Source organism: Gymnodraco acuticeps, unplaced genomic scaffold, assembly GCF_902827175.1.
Source record: "Gymnodraco acuticeps unplaced genomic scaffold, fGymAcu1.1, whole genome shotgun sequence".
Lineage (NCBI taxonomy): Eukaryota > Metazoa > Chordata > Actinopteri > Perciformes > Bathydraconidae > Gymnodraco > Gymnodraco acuticeps.
In genome coordinates this window covers 2,066,022-2,086,491 of record NW_022990513.1, presented here as the reverse complement: position 1 = coordinate 2,086,491, position 20,470 = coordinate 2,066,022, and the positions used below count along the sequence as shown (strand labels likewise).

General features: G+C 42.5%; 1 protein-coding gene across 1 annotated transcript; it reads right to left on the bottom strand.

Moving 5' to 3' along the window:
• Positions 1-14,380: 14,380 nt before the first annotated feature.
• On the bottom strand, positions 14,381-19,469 carry LOC117553273. Its single transcript, XM_034227146.1, has 5 exons — positions 19,416-19,469; positions 15,567-15,696; positions 15,180-15,420; positions 14,753-15,029; positions 14,381-14,499 (listed from the first exon to the last, which is right to left on the bottom strand). Exons 2-5 carry the CDS (start codon positions 15,658-15,660, stop codon positions 14,485-14,487), a joined length of 627 nt encoding a protein of 208 aa, XP_034083037.1. The 5' UTR covers positions 15,661-15,696; positions 19,416-19,469; the 3' UTR covers positions 14,381-14,484.
• Between the last annotated feature and the right edge of the window lie 1,001 nt (positions 19,470-20,470).

Genomic DNA, 20,470 nt, shown 5'->3' with positions numbered 1-20,470 from the left:
TCGGAGCACACTCTCCAATCACAGAGCTTGAGGACTATCACGGGGTTTGTCAAACAGAGCACATGGTGTAGTCCAAACGATAGCTGGGGATTCTGGGTAGTGTAGTGTCTTCTGCCATCCTTTACTCCGAAAAAATATTTGTTTCTCCGAATCGAAGGGGAAAAATACAAAAGCATTGCACACAATTTAAACCAATCAATGTTGTGTAATCAACAAGGATAATCTGGTGTTTTTTAGTAGATGAGTAGTGCAGATATCACTGTAAAATCAATCGACAGTAAGAGGAATACTTACTTCCGGGTGTACAATTCTCCGTTATCCAATGGGAATGGACGCTCATATTGCCTTTAAGGGCAGCCGACACAAACGAATGCCGTGCTTCCATGAGCGTCAAATCCCGCCGCAGATGGGAATACATTGCAATCAGTTGAAAGCTATTTGCGTCCCTTTATGACGCTGAAGGAGCCTAGGAGCGTCACAACTGGACGCCACGGACACTGACCAAACGTCGCTCCTGGACGCTTAGGGAGTGAGAGTGTGTTGTTTGGAGCGGCACCTCACCACTTCATAAGGAGTTTAACCGTGACACTTTTCGAAATCCCGCTTGTGTCCCCCCATTTTACAAATAGGCCTATGTTTATTATTATCTTTTAACGCAAGCCATCATCGCCACGGAGGAGCACACAGCCTCTGTGAGCGAGCGAGACACAGAGACAGAGACACAGAGAGAGAGAGAGAGAAAACACACCTTTATCTATTTAATATAGCCTAGTTGTACAAAATAAAGTAAGAAATCATTCCAATGTGTACTATAGGACAGTAAACAGTTTAAAAGGGGAGTGATTAGTAATGCATAAATAAAAAGAAAGAATGCTAACTAGGTAACATAAGATAAGAATACACAAGTTTAAATGATTTGTTATTGGTTGTGATCATATTCTAAAGATGTTTGGATTATTGAAAAGTATACAGCTCTGAGTGTTGAGAGATGTATCCTGTTATGGAAATCTTAGACCTAGTCAATACTGTGGAGATACACAAGTCAGAAATATCAAACAATAAATGGTGAAACAGACAGTTGTCTTTCGGGTTATTTATTTGAGGCCTCAAATAAATAATGGTCGTCGGACCTCAAGACCTTCATTTGACGAAAGATGTTTCAAGTGTGGCAGTGTTGAACATTGGATTATGGGACTGCTCACAGAACACTGGCGGTGGAGGTAGAGGGGGACAGCAAGGACGGGGCCACCATTCACAAAAACTGACCTACACCAGATGGGGAGGAGGGGGGCCCGATTGAGCGAGACGGAAATTCAGCCAGCAGCACCAGGGAAGTGACACACACACACACATCATGCTATTGAGTAATTGGAAAATGTAGAAGATATGTCTGTGGTTAAAGAGGGTATATATATTTGAAATATGACAGTGAAACAGCATTTGAGAAATGTCCCACACTGACTTTGGCTGTCATGGGCGTTGATGTTACATTTTTCTGGTTGATTCTGGGGCTACACACTCTGTAGTGAAGAAAGCAGATTTGCCAGATTGTAAATTTAGTGGTAGATTTATTCACTCAATAGGAGCGGCTGGGGTAACTGTAAAGGAGAGGTTTTCTGTACCGCTGCAGTGTAGAGATAACGGTGATGATAGTCACCCATTTCCCACCTCAGTCAAACACAGTTTTATTGTATCATCTGTCTGCCCCATAAATTTACTGGGGAGAGATCTGATTCTCCGGCTCGGCCTGGACCTCATTTCTACAAATGAGGGTCTTGAGGTCCGACGACCATCCCCTACGCTGGTTCAGAATCCCACATTTGATGATAAAGAACTGTTGAGTGTGTACCAATGGCTGTTGACATGTCCTGATTCTCAGGAATTGTTGCGTTTGACTCGTCAACGTGTTTTTCCACCTGCTGTGTTCATGGAGGCTTCTCATTTGCATTGTACTGCTAACGTTATTGATGATCCGTGTAAATATTATGATGAGAGTTTTCTGTTAGAATGTGTGAATGATGAGCTCATGCTTAAAACTATTGGAGTTTGCTGCGCAGCGCTGGTTCCTGTTGCACTCACACCCACACAACACAAACTGTGTCAAATCCCAGGGGCGGTCCACACATTTCACTAGCCAGGGGCCCCACTGAGAGATAGAGGGATTTGGGTCCAATCGTTAAAGATTGGGAGTCAGTCACTGATTGGGCACCTACACACACAGAATATGTCATGTACTCTATGTCACGTGACGTGTATCAAATGGAAATGTGCACGAACGTAGCCGTTCTGCGCACATTGCTCTTGGTTGAGGATGATGAGGTAATTCCCATATCTCTGAGCTTCCTGCCGCGCTTTCAGATGTGCCATACTCACTCTGGGCAGCTCACAGATATGACGTATTTAATGTCCACGTTCCGTCCAAATCAACCCCAGTACCCATTGAAACGTGAAGCTGTTGATGGCATTCGGCCAGTGTTTACCTCTCTGCTTAAACAAGGGGTCATTATTCCGTGTAACGATTCCCCGGTACGCACTCCAGTGTTTCCTGTAAAAAAAATCAGAGACAAACCTCCTGACGAGTGGAGATTTGTCCAGGATTTACGAGCTGTAAATGCCGCAGTACACGCTCGCGCGCCGCTGGTGCCAAATCCTTATCTGATTCTTTCCCAAGTTCCAGCATCTGCAGCATTTTTTACTGTCATCGACCTCTCAAATGCATTTTTCAGTGTTCCGGTACACAAAGATAGTCAATTCTGGTTTGCGTTTGAATATGATGGTAAACCATATACATTTACGCGTTTGTGCCAAGGCTATTGTGAATCACCTAGCGTGTACAACCAGGCATTGTGTACAAGTTTGGCCTCTCTCCAAGTTTCTAAAGGCACTGCACTCATACAGTATGTTGACGATCTTATGATTTGCGCCCTCACAGAAGAGCAGTGTGAGGCAGATACTATTGCATTGTTAATGCATCTCGCAGCCGAAGGCCACAAGGCAAGTTTGTCGAAACTCCAATATGTAAAAAGAACAGTTACATTTTTGGGTCATGTCATTTCAGGAGAGGGGAAAACGCTTTCAGATAAGCGTATTGCGTCATTGGCAGCTCTACCAAAACCTGTCACTAAGCGACAGATGATGTCATTTTTGGGAATGTGCTCATACTGCAGGTCTTTTATTCCAAACTATTCTCCTATTGAGTTGCCACTGCGTACAATTACGCATGTCAGTGGGTTGAAACCTACAGATCACCTCACATGGACAACTGAGGCCGATGAAGCCTTCATTAAAATGAAGCTGGCTCTTCAATCCCCACCAACGCTAGGCCTACCTGATCACACTAAACCTTTCACTCAGGCAGTGGATGAACGACATGGGTGTATGACCTCAGTTCTCCTTCAAGATCATGGGGGAAAACAAAGGCCTGTGGCCTATTTCTCCTCCAAACTGGATTCAGTAGCTGCTGGTCTGCCAAAATGTCTCCGTGCAGTGGCTGCAGCTGAGAAAGCTCTGAACTCCTCACGTGACACCTCTCTGCTGCACGATACCTTAGGTATCACACATGTCTGTTAGACATGCCTAATGTTTATGTCAAGCGATGTAACACTCTCAAGCCAGCATCTCTTATGCCTTTACCTGAGGACGGTGACGAACACGACTGTGTCGCCGAACTTCTGATTGTGTGCACACCTAGACCGGACTTAAAAGACATTCCTCTGACCAACTCTGATCTAATTTTGTATGTTGATGGGTCTGCCTCTCGCGACCAGGGGGGCACTAATCGGGTGGGATTTTCTGTTGTTTCAGATTCAGCTGTGCTCCGTTCCGGCCCGCTCCCATGTCACCTGTCGGCACAGGCAGCAGAGCTCATCGCACTAACTGAAGCCTGCACGTTTGCAGAAGGCAAAACCGTGACTATTTACACTGACTCACGATATGCTTTCGGGGTAGTACACGATTTTGGGGCTATTTGGAAGTGCAGACAATTTCTGAAAAGTGATGGTAAACCAGTGCTTAACCACGTACTGATTGCAGGCTTATTAGATGCCATTCTACTCCCATCTGAAGTTGCAGTCTGCAAATGTGCACACACAAGCAGTACAGACCCAGTTTCCCTAGGAAATGCGCCTGCTGACTCAGCCGCAAAGGCAGCTGCTCTGATTCCTCTCACACCTCACTCACACTCATTTGTTAAAATCCCTGTCACCTCCTAAACTGACAAGATGTCATCACTGACGTCCATGCAGCAGTTAGCTGATAAGACTGAGAAAGCTCAATGGAAGGCGGCTGGAGCTGTATTTGACCCAACCGCCAGCATCTGGTTTGGTCCAAATTCCAATCCATGTCTTCAAAGACATTTCTTGCCCCATTTTGCTAAATTGACACATGGGTTAGACCATGTGTCAAAAGGAGGGATGTTAGAAGCTATCAATCAAGAGTGGTTCACAAGGGGGTTCACAGTGACAGCTCAGAAGCACTGTGGAGCATGCCTGATTTGCATTACGCAAAATTCTGGTAGACCAGTAAAGGTTACAGGACCCGGAGCACATCCACCTCCCACTAGGCCATTTGAGCACCTAATGCTGGACTTCATTGAGCTTAGCCCATCAGAGGGTAAGAAGCACTGTTTGGTGGTGGTTGACATGTGGTCCAAATGGGTTGAAGCTTTTCCAGTAAAAGCACAGACAGCAAATGCTGTGGCAAAAGCACTACTTAGGGAAATCATCCCTAGATGGGGACTACCAGACAAAATTTCTAGCGACAACGGTTCACATTTTGCTAATGAGGCCATTACACAGATAGGAGAATACCTAGGCATGGACATCAGGAAGCATTGTGCTTATCATCCACAGAGTGGGGGTGCGGTGGAAAGAGAGAACGGCACAATCAAAAACAAACTTGCAAAATGCTGTGCAGACACAGGTCTGTCATGGACACAAGCTCTGCCCATTGTGCTGATGTACATGCGGATGCGGAAACGAACACGGAGCCAACTCAGCCCTTTTGAAATCCTTTTCGGTGCTCCTCCACAGATAGGACTCAAGGCTCCAGGATGTCCTCTTCCCTCCACAACGTTGTGTGAGGATGCTATGTTGTCATATTGTGTTAACCTGTCATCCACTTTAGCAGATATCCGACGTCAGGTAGCCGCAGCGTTACCTACCCCTGCCACTGGTCCACTTCACCATCTCGAACCCGGTGACTTCGTGCTGGTCAAGGATTTCCGGAGAAAGAGCTGGAAATCCAACCGTTGGCAAGGTCCCTACCAGGTGCTTCTCGTCACCCAGACAGCGGTCAAGGTCGCCGAGAGAGCTACGCGGGTACACGCCCGCCACTGCAAGGTCGTAGTCACAGGCCAGGAGAGACGGTAGAAACAGAGGGCAACAAGTGACGTGTCCTAGTCACCAACGAGTAGAAGCAGACGGCAACAAGTGACGTGTCCTAGTCACCAACAGGTAGAAACAGACGACGACAAGTGACGTGCCAAGTCACCACCAGCACCACACTTGCACTACATACACCAAACCTCACACGACCCACACGAAGTGCCACAAGCGAGTGCCAGCTGAGCGGTTCCATATGCCCCTGGTTCCTCGTGTGTTGTGCTTTCGGTGTGCGGGGTCTACTTGTCCGTGTCACAGAATCCGAGCGAATACATACACACACCAGATAGAGCATCCCCACCTCGTGATGAGGACTCGCCTGGAAAGACGACAACGCAACCGTGAGCAATATGGATACTACTGGAGAGCCTGGACAATCATAGAACGGTTCCTCTGCATATTTGCCCTGGTGATCATTTTTGGCCTGATAATCATGTGTACCTGTTTGATTATCCCAGTACTGAAGGAATGCGTGTCCAGCATGATATCCTCAGCTTTTGTTCAGTATGCTGCAATCCCGCTAAACGAGAATCCACGCCACAGCTACGAGAATCTCATACCTTGCACTCCTTTCCGTCACACTCCCGACTATGAGAATGAATCAGAAGAGTCCGAGTACGAGGCTACAATATAATCCATGCGAAGTAAAATGTGCCCTCCTCTTATGCTTAAAAATATATCGGAGTCTGTCCTCCACAAAAACAGCCAGTTTTCTATGATATGTTTGTGATGTGTTTACTTAAACCAGGAATGGGGTGTATTCATTGATGTGTTATATCAGTCTATCCTATCATTTTTATTGAGTGATCAAAGTATGATCAAAAGGGGGGTATGTAATGGCAAACTTTGTATATATGTAGTTTAAGGTTTCTTATAGTGCAGACTTTCTATAAGACCATACATGGACACATCCACTGCAGTTCCTAGAATGATGTGTTCTGCTTGTAACCTTTACTAGCACTTTCAGCAATTTCTATAATAATATATTTCTGCTTAGGACCTCTGTCAGCATTTTGCAAGTGTGTCTGTAATGATGTATTGACACTCATGACCTTTAAAAATGTCGAAGTAAGGTCTGGGTGATGTGTTTTAGTTCATGTCCTCTGTCTCCCTGGAAAGTGACATTTAAGGTCGCCTGAGGTCTGAACTTGATGAGGGGGCTGGGTACCAAGCGCAGGGCAATGGGCAAGTTCCTGTTTAGTTTCCGTCTTATAATCAAGTTCCCCATTTCTTAGCCCTCCATCTGTTGCTGACAAGTTTCATCACTTCCCTCTTGCTGAACGGGCCCCTGGTTCAATCTATTAGTGATTGACAGTTTCAGTTCCTTTGGAAAGCTTATCTCTCCTGCCAGGGCCCCTCCTAATAAGTGACGGAATGTTGTTGAACTGACAAAATCCTATATAACCTGTATGCATTTTCTACTCTGGGCGCACTCTCTAAGGATACTCTGTGTTCTGTGAGACCTGTGTCTTTGAGGCCTCAAATAAATAACCCGAAAGACAACTCTGTCTGTTTCACCATTTATTGTTTGATATTTCTGACTTGTGTATCTCCACAGTATTGACTAGGTCTAAAGATTTCCATAACAATCCATAAATTCATTTTGTGCTCAAAGTGCACCAGATTGATGCATTTAACTTCAACATTTAAAAAAAATCATACATTTTCTTTTCACTGAAAACAGGTCCCACAGACCCAAACAGCACACAAAGGTTAAAGGTAAGCATATAATAATGTTAAAATGTGCTAAATATATACACTGCAAAAAAACTCAAAAAGAGGAGTAAAAGTAGCCCCCGACTTGTTTTATTTTTTGAAAGTAGCCCTCATCCTAAAAAAGGTTGGGGACCCCTGTTATAGAACGATACATTTGACCATTTTAAGCTTGGCCTACCATTTTATTGGAGCGGCGAGGAACAGGTGGTGCTTGAAAAGGCCCATCTGTTCAAAGTGGGGAATGCCAGAAAAAGTTTGAGAACCACTGCCCTAATAGGACAGTAGGGTATAATGAGTTCTTTAAGGTAAGATGGCGCCTGCCCATTAAGGGCTTTGTAGGTGAGAAGAAGAATTTTAAATGATATCCTGTGTTCTATAGGGAGCCAGTGCATGCCCGGCGCCGTGGGAGGGCCAGGGAGGGCCAGGCCCTCCCATTTGACATTCCTGCCCTCCCCAATAAACACGTTTTTTTATTATTTATAACAATTAAAAAATATATATATTTTATTTTTTTCATTATAAATAAACTGTGAACTTTTATGCTACGATGTATGTGATGTCAGAACTAAAAAAAAAAATCGCAGGCGCCATGCTACGTCAAATAAATGCATGTGTCTGTTGTGATTTGTGATTCGTCCCCATTTAGACCAATCACAGCGTCACACTCTGCCACCTATTCTGGATTTGTTTATTGTGCATTCTGTAGACTCCCATTTCTGTTTGAATTAGAAAATGGACATCAAAAATTGGCTTAAAAGGTCTAATGATTTATTAAAATGAAATAGCGATGAAAGAACTGCAGCCGATGGTGCTGCTGGCGACCCTGCACCTGCCGTTGCAGCAGCACGCCTTAATGTCACAAGCTTGACCTAGGCAAACCCCGGGGCTGAGTTAGCGATGATCTTGGGGTTAATAAACCCAAGCAGGTGAAGCTGGATCGTTATCCAGGGAGATTGTTTTCAGGAAAGAAGCGCACTTTTGCCGCTGCATGGTACACAACAGACCATGGCTTGAAGATTTGTTAAAAGCAGACGCAGCCTTTTGATTCCCCTGTAGACAGTTTAAAGTGAATACGTCTTCATCTGATGCGGCTTTTACTGTCAAAGGTTTTTGCGACAGGAAACACGCATTACAGACTGATAAAGGACTGCTAAGGCATGCCGCATCAAAAGAACACATTTCATGTGAGCGATTGTGGAGAGAGAGACAGATACGCGAGGAAACAAATAAGGAAATTAGAACTTTGGTGCAGATCAGCTGGCACGGAGCCGTTATTACGTGTCAGCTGTCATTGATATTATAGCTTTTTTAGCTGTCAACCAACTCCCTCTCAGAGGTGACTCGATTCACTCCACAGCATGTCCGAGTGCAGTGCATAGGAACATAAACCACGCCCAAGGCGGGCTAAACAGTTCAACGTCTCCGTCTCTACTATTTCTCTCCGAGTGCAGCGATGAGGAAGCTGCCATCCGTAACCAGTGTGCCTTGCTCGTGATTTACCAGTGTCTGTGCTGCCACGCACAACAATGTTTCAAAAGTGGTTTCTATGTTGCCCTTTATTTGTGTATGTTTGCGATAAGTGTGCGTCTTTACGCAATGCCGTTGGCCTTGCTGTTTGATATATATTGTGCCGCAGGCCCGCAGCACGTGACAGTTTTGTGTGCCCTCCCATGAAAATCATATGCCCTCCCTTTAGATTTGTTCTGGCGCCGGGTCTGAGCCAGTGTAAGGCAGCCAGAACAGGAGTAATGTGGTCCCTTTTCCTAACTCTGGTTAGTACACGAGCTGCAGCATTTTGAATCAGCTGAAGCGACTTGACTGACTTCTTGGTACACCCTGATAACAAGGAGTTACAATAATCCAGCCTTGAAGTAACAAATGCATGGACTAGTTTCTCTGCATCGTTTTGAGGCAAGATATGCCTGATTTTTGCAATGTTACGTAGATGGAAGTAGGCGCCGGCGGTCCTTGAAATTGATTTTATGTGGGCGTTAAAGGATAAATCCTGATCAAATATAACACCAAGATTCCTTACAGTCTCACTGGAGGCCAAATTAATGCCATCCATAGTTAGTATATCTTTATATAATTTGTTTCGTAGATTCTTCGGGCCAAGTACAATAACTTCAGTTTTGGTCGTGTTTAACATCAAAAAGTTTAAGGTCATCCACGTTTTTAAGTCCTTAAGGCAGTCTTGAATTTTATTTAGATGATTAATTTCATCAGGCTTGATTGATAAATATAGTTGAGTATCATCCGGATAACAATTAAAGTTTACAGAATGATTCCTTATAATATTGCCTAATGGAAGCATATATAATGTGAACAAAATAGGTCCGAGCACTGAACCCTGTGGCACTTGTTAGAGATTAAAAGGGATATCTGGTCCGCTTTTCAAATCTCCGTGCGTCCCTATCAAGCTGGTTAATACAGGAAGGAATCCAGACCTACCAAGTAACCGTTAATCTACTTTAATGGTAATATGACAATACAATACAATCAATACAGTACAAATGCAATACAGTTAATCTTTGGGATCCCGAATTTACTTGCACGTGAGCCAGCCAGAGGAAAGAGGCTGAACACCGCGTGTGTGTCTGTGTTTATACTCTTTGACAATGGGAGGAGTTATCAGATCCTCCCATTTGGTCCTCCTTGATTGGCAGCCCCAAATATCACAAACACCTCCGACCTTAGGTTTCCCCAACCACTGTAGCAAGATCTAAGTTGAATGCAAATCAAGACATGCTCTCACCTTCCCCCATCTTCCTTTGTCCTCAAAAACACATGTCAACAGGCCCCAAATCCAGCTCACAGTTTTACCCAAATTATTCCCATTTTAAGCTTATCCATAGTTTGCTAACATGAATAAATACAAATATTTCACTACACACTCCATGGCTAACTTTGGTTTGCGTGGAAGATTCATCGTTAACACGTACAAACTGAGAGCGTTCAAATAGATAGGACCTAAACCAGCCTAAAGCAGTTCCCTGTATGCCAACTAAGTGCTCTAGTCTTTGCAATAGGATATCATGATCGATAGTATCAAATGCAGCACTGAGATCGAGCAAAACAAGAATAGAGACAAGTCCCTTGTCGGAGGCTATTAGAATGTCATTTGTGACTTTAACCAGAGCTGTCTCTGTGCCATGATGTGTTCTAAAGCCAGACTGAAAATCTTCAAATAAATCATTGTTTTTTAAGTAATCACACAACTGTTTTGCGACCGCTTTCTCAAGAATTTTTGAGAGGAACGGAAGATTAGAAATAGGTCTATAGTTGGCTAAAACCTCTGGATCGAGGTTGTGCTTTTTAAGAAGCGGTTTTATCACTGCTACTTTGAATGATTGTGGAACATAGCCTGATAATAAAGACATATTCATAATATTTAATAAAGAAGTGCTAATTAATGGAAAAACTTCCTTCAACAGCTTAGTTGGAATTGGGTCTAACATGAACGTTGATGGTTTAGAAGAGAGAATCATTGAATTTAATTGTTCAAGGTTAATGGCTGAAAAGCATTCTAGTTTACTATCTAGTGTAATATTAGAACTTACGTTTCCGGGAGCTGTTGATAACACTATACTGGTCAAAGGCAAGAGGTCATTAATTTTGTTTCTAGAGTAACAATTTTATTGTTAAAAAAGCACATAAAATCATTACTACTGAGTGCTATGGGAATAGAAGGCTCAGCCTGGCTACAGTGCTGAAAATAAATCTTGCATTATTCTCATCTATTAATGAAGAGTAGTAGGCTGCTCTCGCTTTACGCAGTGCTTTCTTATATTCATTGAGGGTAATATGCCAAATTAAACAAAATTCTTCAAGTTTAGTGGAACGCCATATCCTTTCAAGTTGTCTCGACTTTTGCTTTATTTTGTGGGTTTCGGCATTATGCCATGGAGCTAATCTATGTTGTTTTATTTTCTTATTTTTCAAAGGAGCAACAGAGTCTAATTTTATTCGCAGCGCATCTGTAGCACTATCAACAACATGATCAATTTGGGGTGGTGTACATTTTGTATAAGTTTCCTCCCTTATATGCAGACATGCTATCGAGTCAAGTATTGGTGGAATCTCTTACTTAAAGGAGACCTATCATGCTATATTTAAATGATATAGTGTATGACCATACCTATATAAGGTATATTTATACATTTTATTTTTCAAAATACCAAACAGATCATTTTTTAGCCATGCCTCGTTTCGCTCATTTTCGCTCTTTTCCAAGCCTGTCTTTGAAAATTCTGAGCAGCAGCTGACCACGCCCCCCTGCAGAAGAGCGGGGCATGAGCCGGTGAGAGTCACGTTAACATGCTTGCTGTGATTACGAGTGTGGAATAAACATGTCATCTCAGAGCAATGCATGTGTTCAAGCGTATTATCAATTTGATCCAGAGACTGACCCTGAAGCAGCGGAGGTTTTGGTGGAGGTGCAAACATCTCGGTTGCAGCAGGACGTTTCTGAATGGTTAGTTGACAAGCTGTTGTTCCTATTTATTTTTACTCTGTTACGATGATTGCTACTTATTCCGTTCATATTTTGGCTAATTAGCAAGAATGCTATGTGTACAGTTTATAACTTAGAGCTTGTAACGCAAAAACAGCGATACATATATATATTTATAAAGGGAGACATTCATATTTTCAGCATATATACAATGGCCTCATTGCGTTTATTAATAGTTTACAGCCCTTTTCTTCCAACATCGTGCAACAACCGTTGGAAAGTTCAATAACTTAGGGTGATAAAAAGTATAACTCCAACAACACCTCAGTTGTCAGCAGTGTGTGTAGTTTCATGTGTTTTTAAAAGCTCAGTTATTGACTTCTTTCTACAGGTGTACATGTGCAAATTGCGCCACGATGCCTTCTGAACGGAGAATGTGTGCTGCATGGCGATACCACAGGTAACATTTTTGATAGCTTCACTAAGTTGTCTGTTTAGAGAATGCATTTTTAACATGTCATTCAATATATCTTTATCACACTAGGTGTCAAGATGGATGCAGGAACTTGAGGACTCTGTAACCTGTGGTGGACCATCCTGGATTGGAGCCTGTGTGCCTGAATGTGTTCTCCCTGCAGAATGCATTGAATATTTACAGAGCTGAACATGGTGGACTACAGTTGAGGCAAATAGAGCAGTGAGTGGTTTGTTTCTTTTGACTGAAATTGTAAAACGAATGCCAATATTGTTCATGGAAATAAATACTGGTGTATATGGCTTTATGCAATCTTTCATTGTACATGTACTATTATATATATATATATATTATTACACAGCAATGGCATAACACACCCAAGTGTACGACAAAAAAAGTCCACACACAACCTTATGCTTTTGAAATCAGAATATTCTTTACCCATCCAAACATGAATAATCACGACACATTTGATATCAACTCGGAACTTTATTGTCAAAATCAACGGTTCTTTGAACCCATAAAAAAAAACTAAATGTACTTGTATTTTGTATAAATGACACAATATATTTTTTTAATGATTGCAGGCGTCACAGGTATCTAGCCTACAGAAGCTTTGTGAGCTGGTGCTGGGGCTTCCTTGGACGCAGGATCAGAGTGGTGATTCCGGCCTGCGTTGTCCTCAGGATTCGCAGGGAGTTTCCTGATCCGCGAAATGTGTATGTTGGGTTCAGACGGCAGCCAAATTGAACTGTGTAGCATACCCGGAGATGACCTCCTCCCTGTCAGGTCGCTCATATTGGGAACACAGGTCCTCTGGGATGGGTATCTTCAGAAGCTCCTGTGTGAATGGTGCAGGGTCCACAAAGACTTGGTCGAATATGAGGTCCATCAAGTTGGCCACGTAGCCTGTGCAATATTAAAAAAAGCACAACAAAAAATGTGGTTTAGATATGCATGTAAAAAACTGAAAGTTCTTTCTAATTTTTTTATTTTATATTTGTAAATAGTTGTATAATAAATATTTTAAACACTTACGGAATGTGGGGTCAGTCTTTACTGGTTTTGCTCTGCATTCTCCCTTCCTGGCCTTTGGGAACTGCAGTTTATATAGAGGGTTTCCAGTGGATGTAGTGGCTTGTGCACGCTCAGCGTTTTCATTGTAGTGCAGGGCTGCCAGGTACAGTCTTTCATTTCCGCCATGAGGGGAAAAAAAGTAAATATGGAGCAAAGCGCAGGATGACGGCATGGAATGACTCCAAAGATGAAGTCTGGTGGTGTGGGCTGAGTTTGGCCACAGCTTTCAAAATCCTCTTGGTTGAGAGAATTGTCTCCAGCTTGTGAAAGGCCGGCGTTCCTAAGAATTTGAAAATCAAAGTCATATTTGAATTGTCATGCTTTATAGATTGTGTCTGACAACATCCTGTATTCAATAGTTGTCCCTTACAAATATTTATAGAGGAGTAATGTAATATGGTTTATGAACAACATACCTGCAGCCATCCATTGGTATTGCGCAATGCGCAGTGGATGAAGGCACTTAGGGAACCATTTGGCCACTCTCTCAGGCCCGGTGGTGGAGGTTGCTGCAGTCCAGTATATGTGGTTTCTTATACTCTTCACCCACCCTCAAAGTTTTTCGCAGTCCTTTTTTGCAGCCTTCTCCAGTTGCTTAAAAATCCCTAATAAATACATTTAACATGTAGTTAATATACATACAAGTTTACTCAAAATATTATTATTATAGAAATTAACATAAATAAAAATACCTTTTTCTATGTGCCACACATCAAAGAATTGGGTGATGCTGTTTTCCCTTAGGAATTTCTGAATTTGCAGATGTCTGTCCGTGACAATACAGTCCAGAGTCACACCACGTTCCTTTAACAACTCCAGACTCCTTTTCAGGCCCTCTAACTCCATGTGGTAGCTTCCACCAACCTCATTGCTCTGTTATGACACATACAAATAACCATTGATACACACATTTTAAATATAACATGCAAACAGTGTTAAAGAAAAAAACATTGATATTTCATTTCACCCCACTTACCTGAACCAACTGGAGGTCAACGACTTTGTTGTTCTTCAGGTCCATCATAGTGTAGCTTCAGAACTTTGCATAGTGGCCTGTGAAAATATGTTTTACAGTAATTACTTTTCTCTGCGGATGGTGAATTTGTATTTTTGCTTGTAGTGTTTAGCATATGTTTTTCAGGAACCATTAATTGAACAAATCACACATAGTGAAACCCCTTTCTGAAATGTAAAATGTGAATTATATAAAAAATACATACCTGGAGAGTCAGCCCTCATATCACCACCAACTATCACTTTCTCCTCTGCATGGAGCCTCTGTAGCATGCCTTCCTGTGATTTTTGCCAGTAAGAAACAATCGCTGGCTCAATGAACATCCTGGCATGCCTTCGGAAGGTGTTGTATTTGCATAGCTGCATATTCATTGTTTGAAGACCTAATGGTTGAAAGAAAACCGCAAGAACACATTTTAATCTCAAAGATCACCTGTAGATTTGTTGACGAGTCGATGAGGAGAACCTGGAAAGTGCAAATGAGCTGCCCTTTTTTAAACAGGGAAAGAGCTGAACATGTCATTATTTTATGTCATCATTTTCTCACTCTTGTTATTGTTACCTTGTCCTATCGTATTTAACAACAACATTTGCATTTTCAAACATTGGCAATACAATCTTCTGCAGTTAATTTACCTTTGAAAGTTTGTAGAAAGATGCTCTGTTGACATATGTTGCAACTGATAGCTGCAGGTTTCCAACTGGAGTACTCCCAAGAACAGGCTGGCTATTCCAGTTTCTTGTAAACTGACAATGGGGGCACAGCTGCTGCACTGATATGAATGTACCGATCCTTCTGGTTTGTACATTACACACACGCTTGCACACAGGACATGATTCAAAAAGCTCCATGAGGCAGGTCTCATACACGATGTATGTGTTGATCGTCTGGGGGGGGTTTTGTTCTTGACCACTAAAACAAAAAAATAGAAGTTAATATCCATCACACAGATTGTTGCTTTAGAGATCTTTGGTGTTTCCCTATTATCAATGTTTGAATTATATACAGCAAAAAATACAATACATAGACAAACTCACACATAGTGACATTTCAGTAACTTACGACATGGCTGTTGTTTCTGTAGCATTTGTTATGGATTCTGCTGGATCATAAGTTGCATCCTGGCCTTCGGAAATCACCAAAGAAGAGCTTCCCTCAAATGGATCTTCGTATTCCTCTTCAAGATCCACACGGGGCCTCTTTGGTGGTCTCTTTAAGGGGGTGGATGTTAAAAAGGGCACTGGCACTTCCAACGGAAGTGTTTCGACACCAACGCTTCTGCAGGGAATTTTAGCCTGGACAGCTGTAACATAATTGTATTTGACATTAAAAACAAAACAAAAGATAAAACAAACATATTTTACAACAATTAGAAGCACACAAATTAAAGGCTACAACATCAGAATGTCAAGATGTATCCAAAGAACATTTGAAAAACGTGCTTCTAACCTGTACTTCGATGTGAACCAAGAGTCCTCGAGGATAGCTGTGTACGAACAGTACGGTACTTGGGTGGGTCAGTCTGACATGCAGAATCTGTCATCACAGGTAATCTGCTGGTAGCATGTGAGGTGCTGGCCTGTAAAGAAGAAAACAAAATCATCTCAATTTAGTATTCAGGATGAGAAAATACTATTTGGATAAATATCGTCTGAAATCCCAAAAGATGGGGGCTAAAACTCTCTATTTAGCAAAGCTCTTTGCTTAGCCTTTTCCAATCTGAGTTAGTTTTGAACCGTAACGTGCATGCTGTGTTTCTGACTCAATACAGATGATGTGTTGGAGAGGGGCTGAGCTCAGTAGACTGACTGTAATGAGTGCTAGCCACTAATTAGCCTGTTGCTAGGTAAGGCCTCGTCAACAACAACATACCAACGGGGCTTTAGTTCTGTTTTACTCATGGTGTGTGTCCCCCCTCACATACATACAGACCCGGCGGCAGACCTACGTCTCTGGGCGGGCATTTGATTTACCAGGGCGGGCCCACCCCGAAATTCACATTTCCCGGGAAATCTCGAGATTTGTCAAGGGGGGGGGGGGGGTTAGGTTGCCATAAGGCTGTTGACGGTCTTATTATAGACTACATCCATTGGTTGGTTTTGTGGCACATTTGTAACGCTGTGCCAACTTGGGCAAGCATGCAGGCAAACTTGAGCACACACAGGGTGGAGAGGTGAGCGATTGAGAGAAAGGGAGAGAGAGAGAGATTGAGCGAGGCAGAGAGCATGTGCAGCGGTCTGCTTGCGCACAGAGCAGGAGTTTGTGAGAGCCGGCTTGAGAGTCAATTTCTCTTCAAAATATAATTGATTGCCAGCCTCCCTTGTCCCTGGCTGGCTTGCTAGCTCGTTGGTAACTGATGTCTTCTAATATGCCTGCATCTGGCGCTGAGTTGCCATATTCCTTTCAAGTGTATAAGTGTGAACCACTTCCTGATATCCATTGTTGCAGATAAATATAAATGATAATAGCCAAACTAACCTAGCAAGCGTAAACTGACAGGCTGCTGTGCCGCATCTCACTCAAAAACCCACACGACTCAACCCAGCGAAAAACCAGTCTCGCGCGCAGCCTTTCATTCAGAATTTCATTCAGAATTTCATAGCATAATAAAAAAAATTATATTAAACTAATCTTTCAACATAGTTTAAAACAAAAATAAATATTAGGACAAAGCCCTACAAATAACAACAATAAACATAATCAGTGGCGGCTCCAGAGTGTTTTTGTTGGGTAATCTATGGTAGGGCTAACCCATACAGTGGTGGGGCTCAAATCAGTATTTGCAATGTAATTACATACACGCTCCCCTTGACAGTGAAACGCCAAGCGTGAGGTTTAGATTATTTCCCTGTCTCAATCCAAATTGAACTGTATGAAATAAAAAGGCACATTTGTGTTGTCGTAAATAAAAAGGGCGACCTGGAGCCAATCCTGCTATTTCCCCACAGGTGAAAGAGTTGACATGCTGAAAACCCAACCCCTGCAGGGGGGTCTGGGGGGGATTCTCCCCCAGGAAATACTAACATAAAATACACATTCTGGTACTCTCTTGAGAAGAAAAATAAATAAATCTATTACTACACGACATATTTAAAAAATGAATGCCATTTTAGTTTTCTGTTACTTTGTTCTGAAAGCTGAACCTGCTGCTCCTCACAGAGAGAAGAGGCTGTGTGAATGACTTTACATTGTGGATAAGGGTGGATAGCCCCCATTGTTCTGTGTGTCAAAATGAAAGACAACCGACACACCTATCAATCATCAAACCGTGGGGTCTTATTTCATTACGTGTTGATTCCTATCAACACGTAATGTTGTATCGATGTATATAGAGATCAGCGACGTGCAGTCAGGGGAGGCAGAGCCTCACCTGTCATACTCCAATGTAACGGAAAAACAACTAAAGAAAACCGAAATAGTAATAATAATAAAATGTCTCCACTGATCTGTGTTGTGATTTCTGTATGATTACAATCGCTTTTTATAGTGAAAATCAGCAAATTGGCCGAGCTCCGCTACAACTATGGGAGCGAAGAGGAGTGAGGCAGGGACGAGCTCTGGCTCACCTAAGCCCACAGTAAATTGCTGGAGTGCGGGCACTAATGTAGCGCGGGCACTTATTTTGTGAGCGCGCTCAAGCCAGTTACTGTGGGGTCAGGTCACCTCAGAATGCGTCACCCCACAGAAACTGGCTGGAAAGCGGGCCCTAAGCGCATGCCTGTTACCATCTCACTGTATGTCACCTATGTAATGTTTGTAGATCCCTTTATTACATTTATCCTCGCCATCCATAGTCTCTAAATAACTTATTTCACGTATATATGATATTTAGGCTCGCTGGTCTCACCATACAACGGCAATGAAAAAAGCACCTGGAGAGGCAGCCATAACCTCTGCCGCACTGAAGGGGGCGCACGTGAGCCCACATGTTCTTGTTGCTACTGTTATTCTACGCAGAGACGGTAACAACAAACTAGACTTTTGTTTTGAAACTAGAGGGAGATAAGGAGGACTTTTACAAAAATGTAATGGAGATTGTTGTCCAGAAGGATATCATGGACTTCATCTTCAAGTCAAGGTAAGACCACAATTGTAAAATGAACATGGGATCTTACTAAGAAAGAACAATCCAATATTTAGATTTGGGGTATCCTTTTGTTGAACAGTCTGTTTAAAATGAATCGAAGCATCAGACTAAAAAAGCTTTTGAAAATAACCGAACATTTCGATTAAGGTCAAAATATAATATTTGTAAATCTGACTCTGAAAGAGTCAGTGCCTCACCAGCCATGAACGTCACCGCACGTCACTGATAGAGATGTACTACAGCAAAAGTATTCTCCATCGGGACTTCCTGCAACAACACCACGCCGTTATCGTGATTCTGATTGGCCAGAAGACATTATCAAAGATGTTCTATTGAGAAGACGATCACTACGTGACAAAAGTTTTCAAACCGTTTCTAGTCTTCGGTATTTACTGCTGTCTGTGCAATTTACTCCGCGCGAGTTGGTGGACTTTATTTAGCTTACTTTAAAATCATTTTTCATGGTGGGGCTAAGCCATTTCTTGGTATGGCTGTAGCCTACCCCAGTATACCTTGGCGCCGCCACTGAACATAATAATAAAACAATTAAAATGTTGTATTCAGCCCTGATTAAAACAGCGGGCCCAAATCCTGGATGGGCGGGCCCGGCCCCATGGGGCCCGCCCATGACGCCGGGTCTGCATACATACACACAGTGTTGTATCCTAACACATCCCCATTTATATTCATGTGCGTAAACAAGTAAACATACAAAAGCTTTTACATATAACGCTGGAAAAAACAGCATGTCTCATTAGCGTAGCGTAGCTTAGCTTACAGATCTGATCGTTCTTACAGACTACAATCACAAAAGCTTTTACATATAACGCTGCAAAAAACGGCACTTACCTACAGAAGATTACGTTTGTTATTAGAACTTACTCAATATGATTTTAGAGGATACAAAATACTAATAAATAGGAGAATAAATACTTGTGTTATCGGCTAGGGCGTGGCTTTACAGCCTTCACACAGATCGCCATTACGGCAGTATGTCTGAATATGTTAGCAAATGCCTGATAATTAAAATAAAAGACAAAGCAAAGACTGCGGAGCGTACAATATAAAATGTTATAAAAACATATAAACACCTAACCGATTACTATTTGGGTTTGAGGCGACATTGATACGGCGAAGCTACATGCTACATGCTACATACTACAAGCTAGAGATAGCTTTATCAGGAAAAACACCGCTAAATAAAAACTTACAGCTTCAAAATTGGATGTGTCCTCACTGGCCTGCTCCCGGATGGTTGGTATTGATCCCGGGTTTAGCATTAGTTTGGAGGCATATCCGTGTTGGACTTGAGAGAAGTTCATAAACATGTCCGTGGTAAAATGTTTGGAACACCCAAACAGAAATCTGCCGTGGTCTTCTGGCACATGTCCCTTGAAAATGAAGTCTAGCCACAGATTATTTTCTTTTTCCACTGATGGCATTGCATGCAGTCCCCTGTCCCGAGTCTTGCAGCCAACAACAGCACAAAGTTTAACTCGCTTAGACATCCTGGCAAGAGCAGACAAAAACACAGATGTGACTGGAGTTGATTTAGCCTGCTGATAGCCTATATGCGAATGAGAGGTTTGGCAATGCACGTGGCCGTGGCTCATTCCCCTGATAGGTGGAGAGTTGACCAATAAGCGGAGCACGTCTCTTTGTGACATAGGAAAGTGTTGAAATCTGGATCCGTTTTTTTCAGATCCGTTTCAGCCACTTTTTTAGAGATTTGGCGAAGGAGGAAAATAGAGAGGGTTGTGTTTTCTGACACTTGGTGAGTTCCCTGGAACACCGGGGACACATATTCATGTATAAAAGACGTCCAAAGGTGCATTTTGCATGATAGGTCCCCTTTAAATTTGGCTATAGCACTAACAGATAGGTTTCTGCTGCAAGAGCTTTTGACTAATGCTTTGTAGTCTCGTAATAGTACTTCAAAAGTTACTAAGAAATGGTCGGATAAAGCAGGATTATGCGTTTCGACTAATAGTTGCTCAATTTCAATACCATAAGTCAGAACAAGGTCGAGAGTGTGATTATAGCAGTAGGTTGGTTTATTTACACTCTGACAGAAACCAACAGAATCTAATATAGAGTTAAATGCAACAGTAACGGTGCGTCCACACAGCAGCTTTGACCAAATCTTGAAAATCCTGGAGCTGGGCGTGTCTGACAGTTTGGGGATTTCGCGACCAACAACCAATCACATGAATATCACATGAATATCCCGCCCCCGACATACAAAGCAAAAAAACCCGGTTCTTCT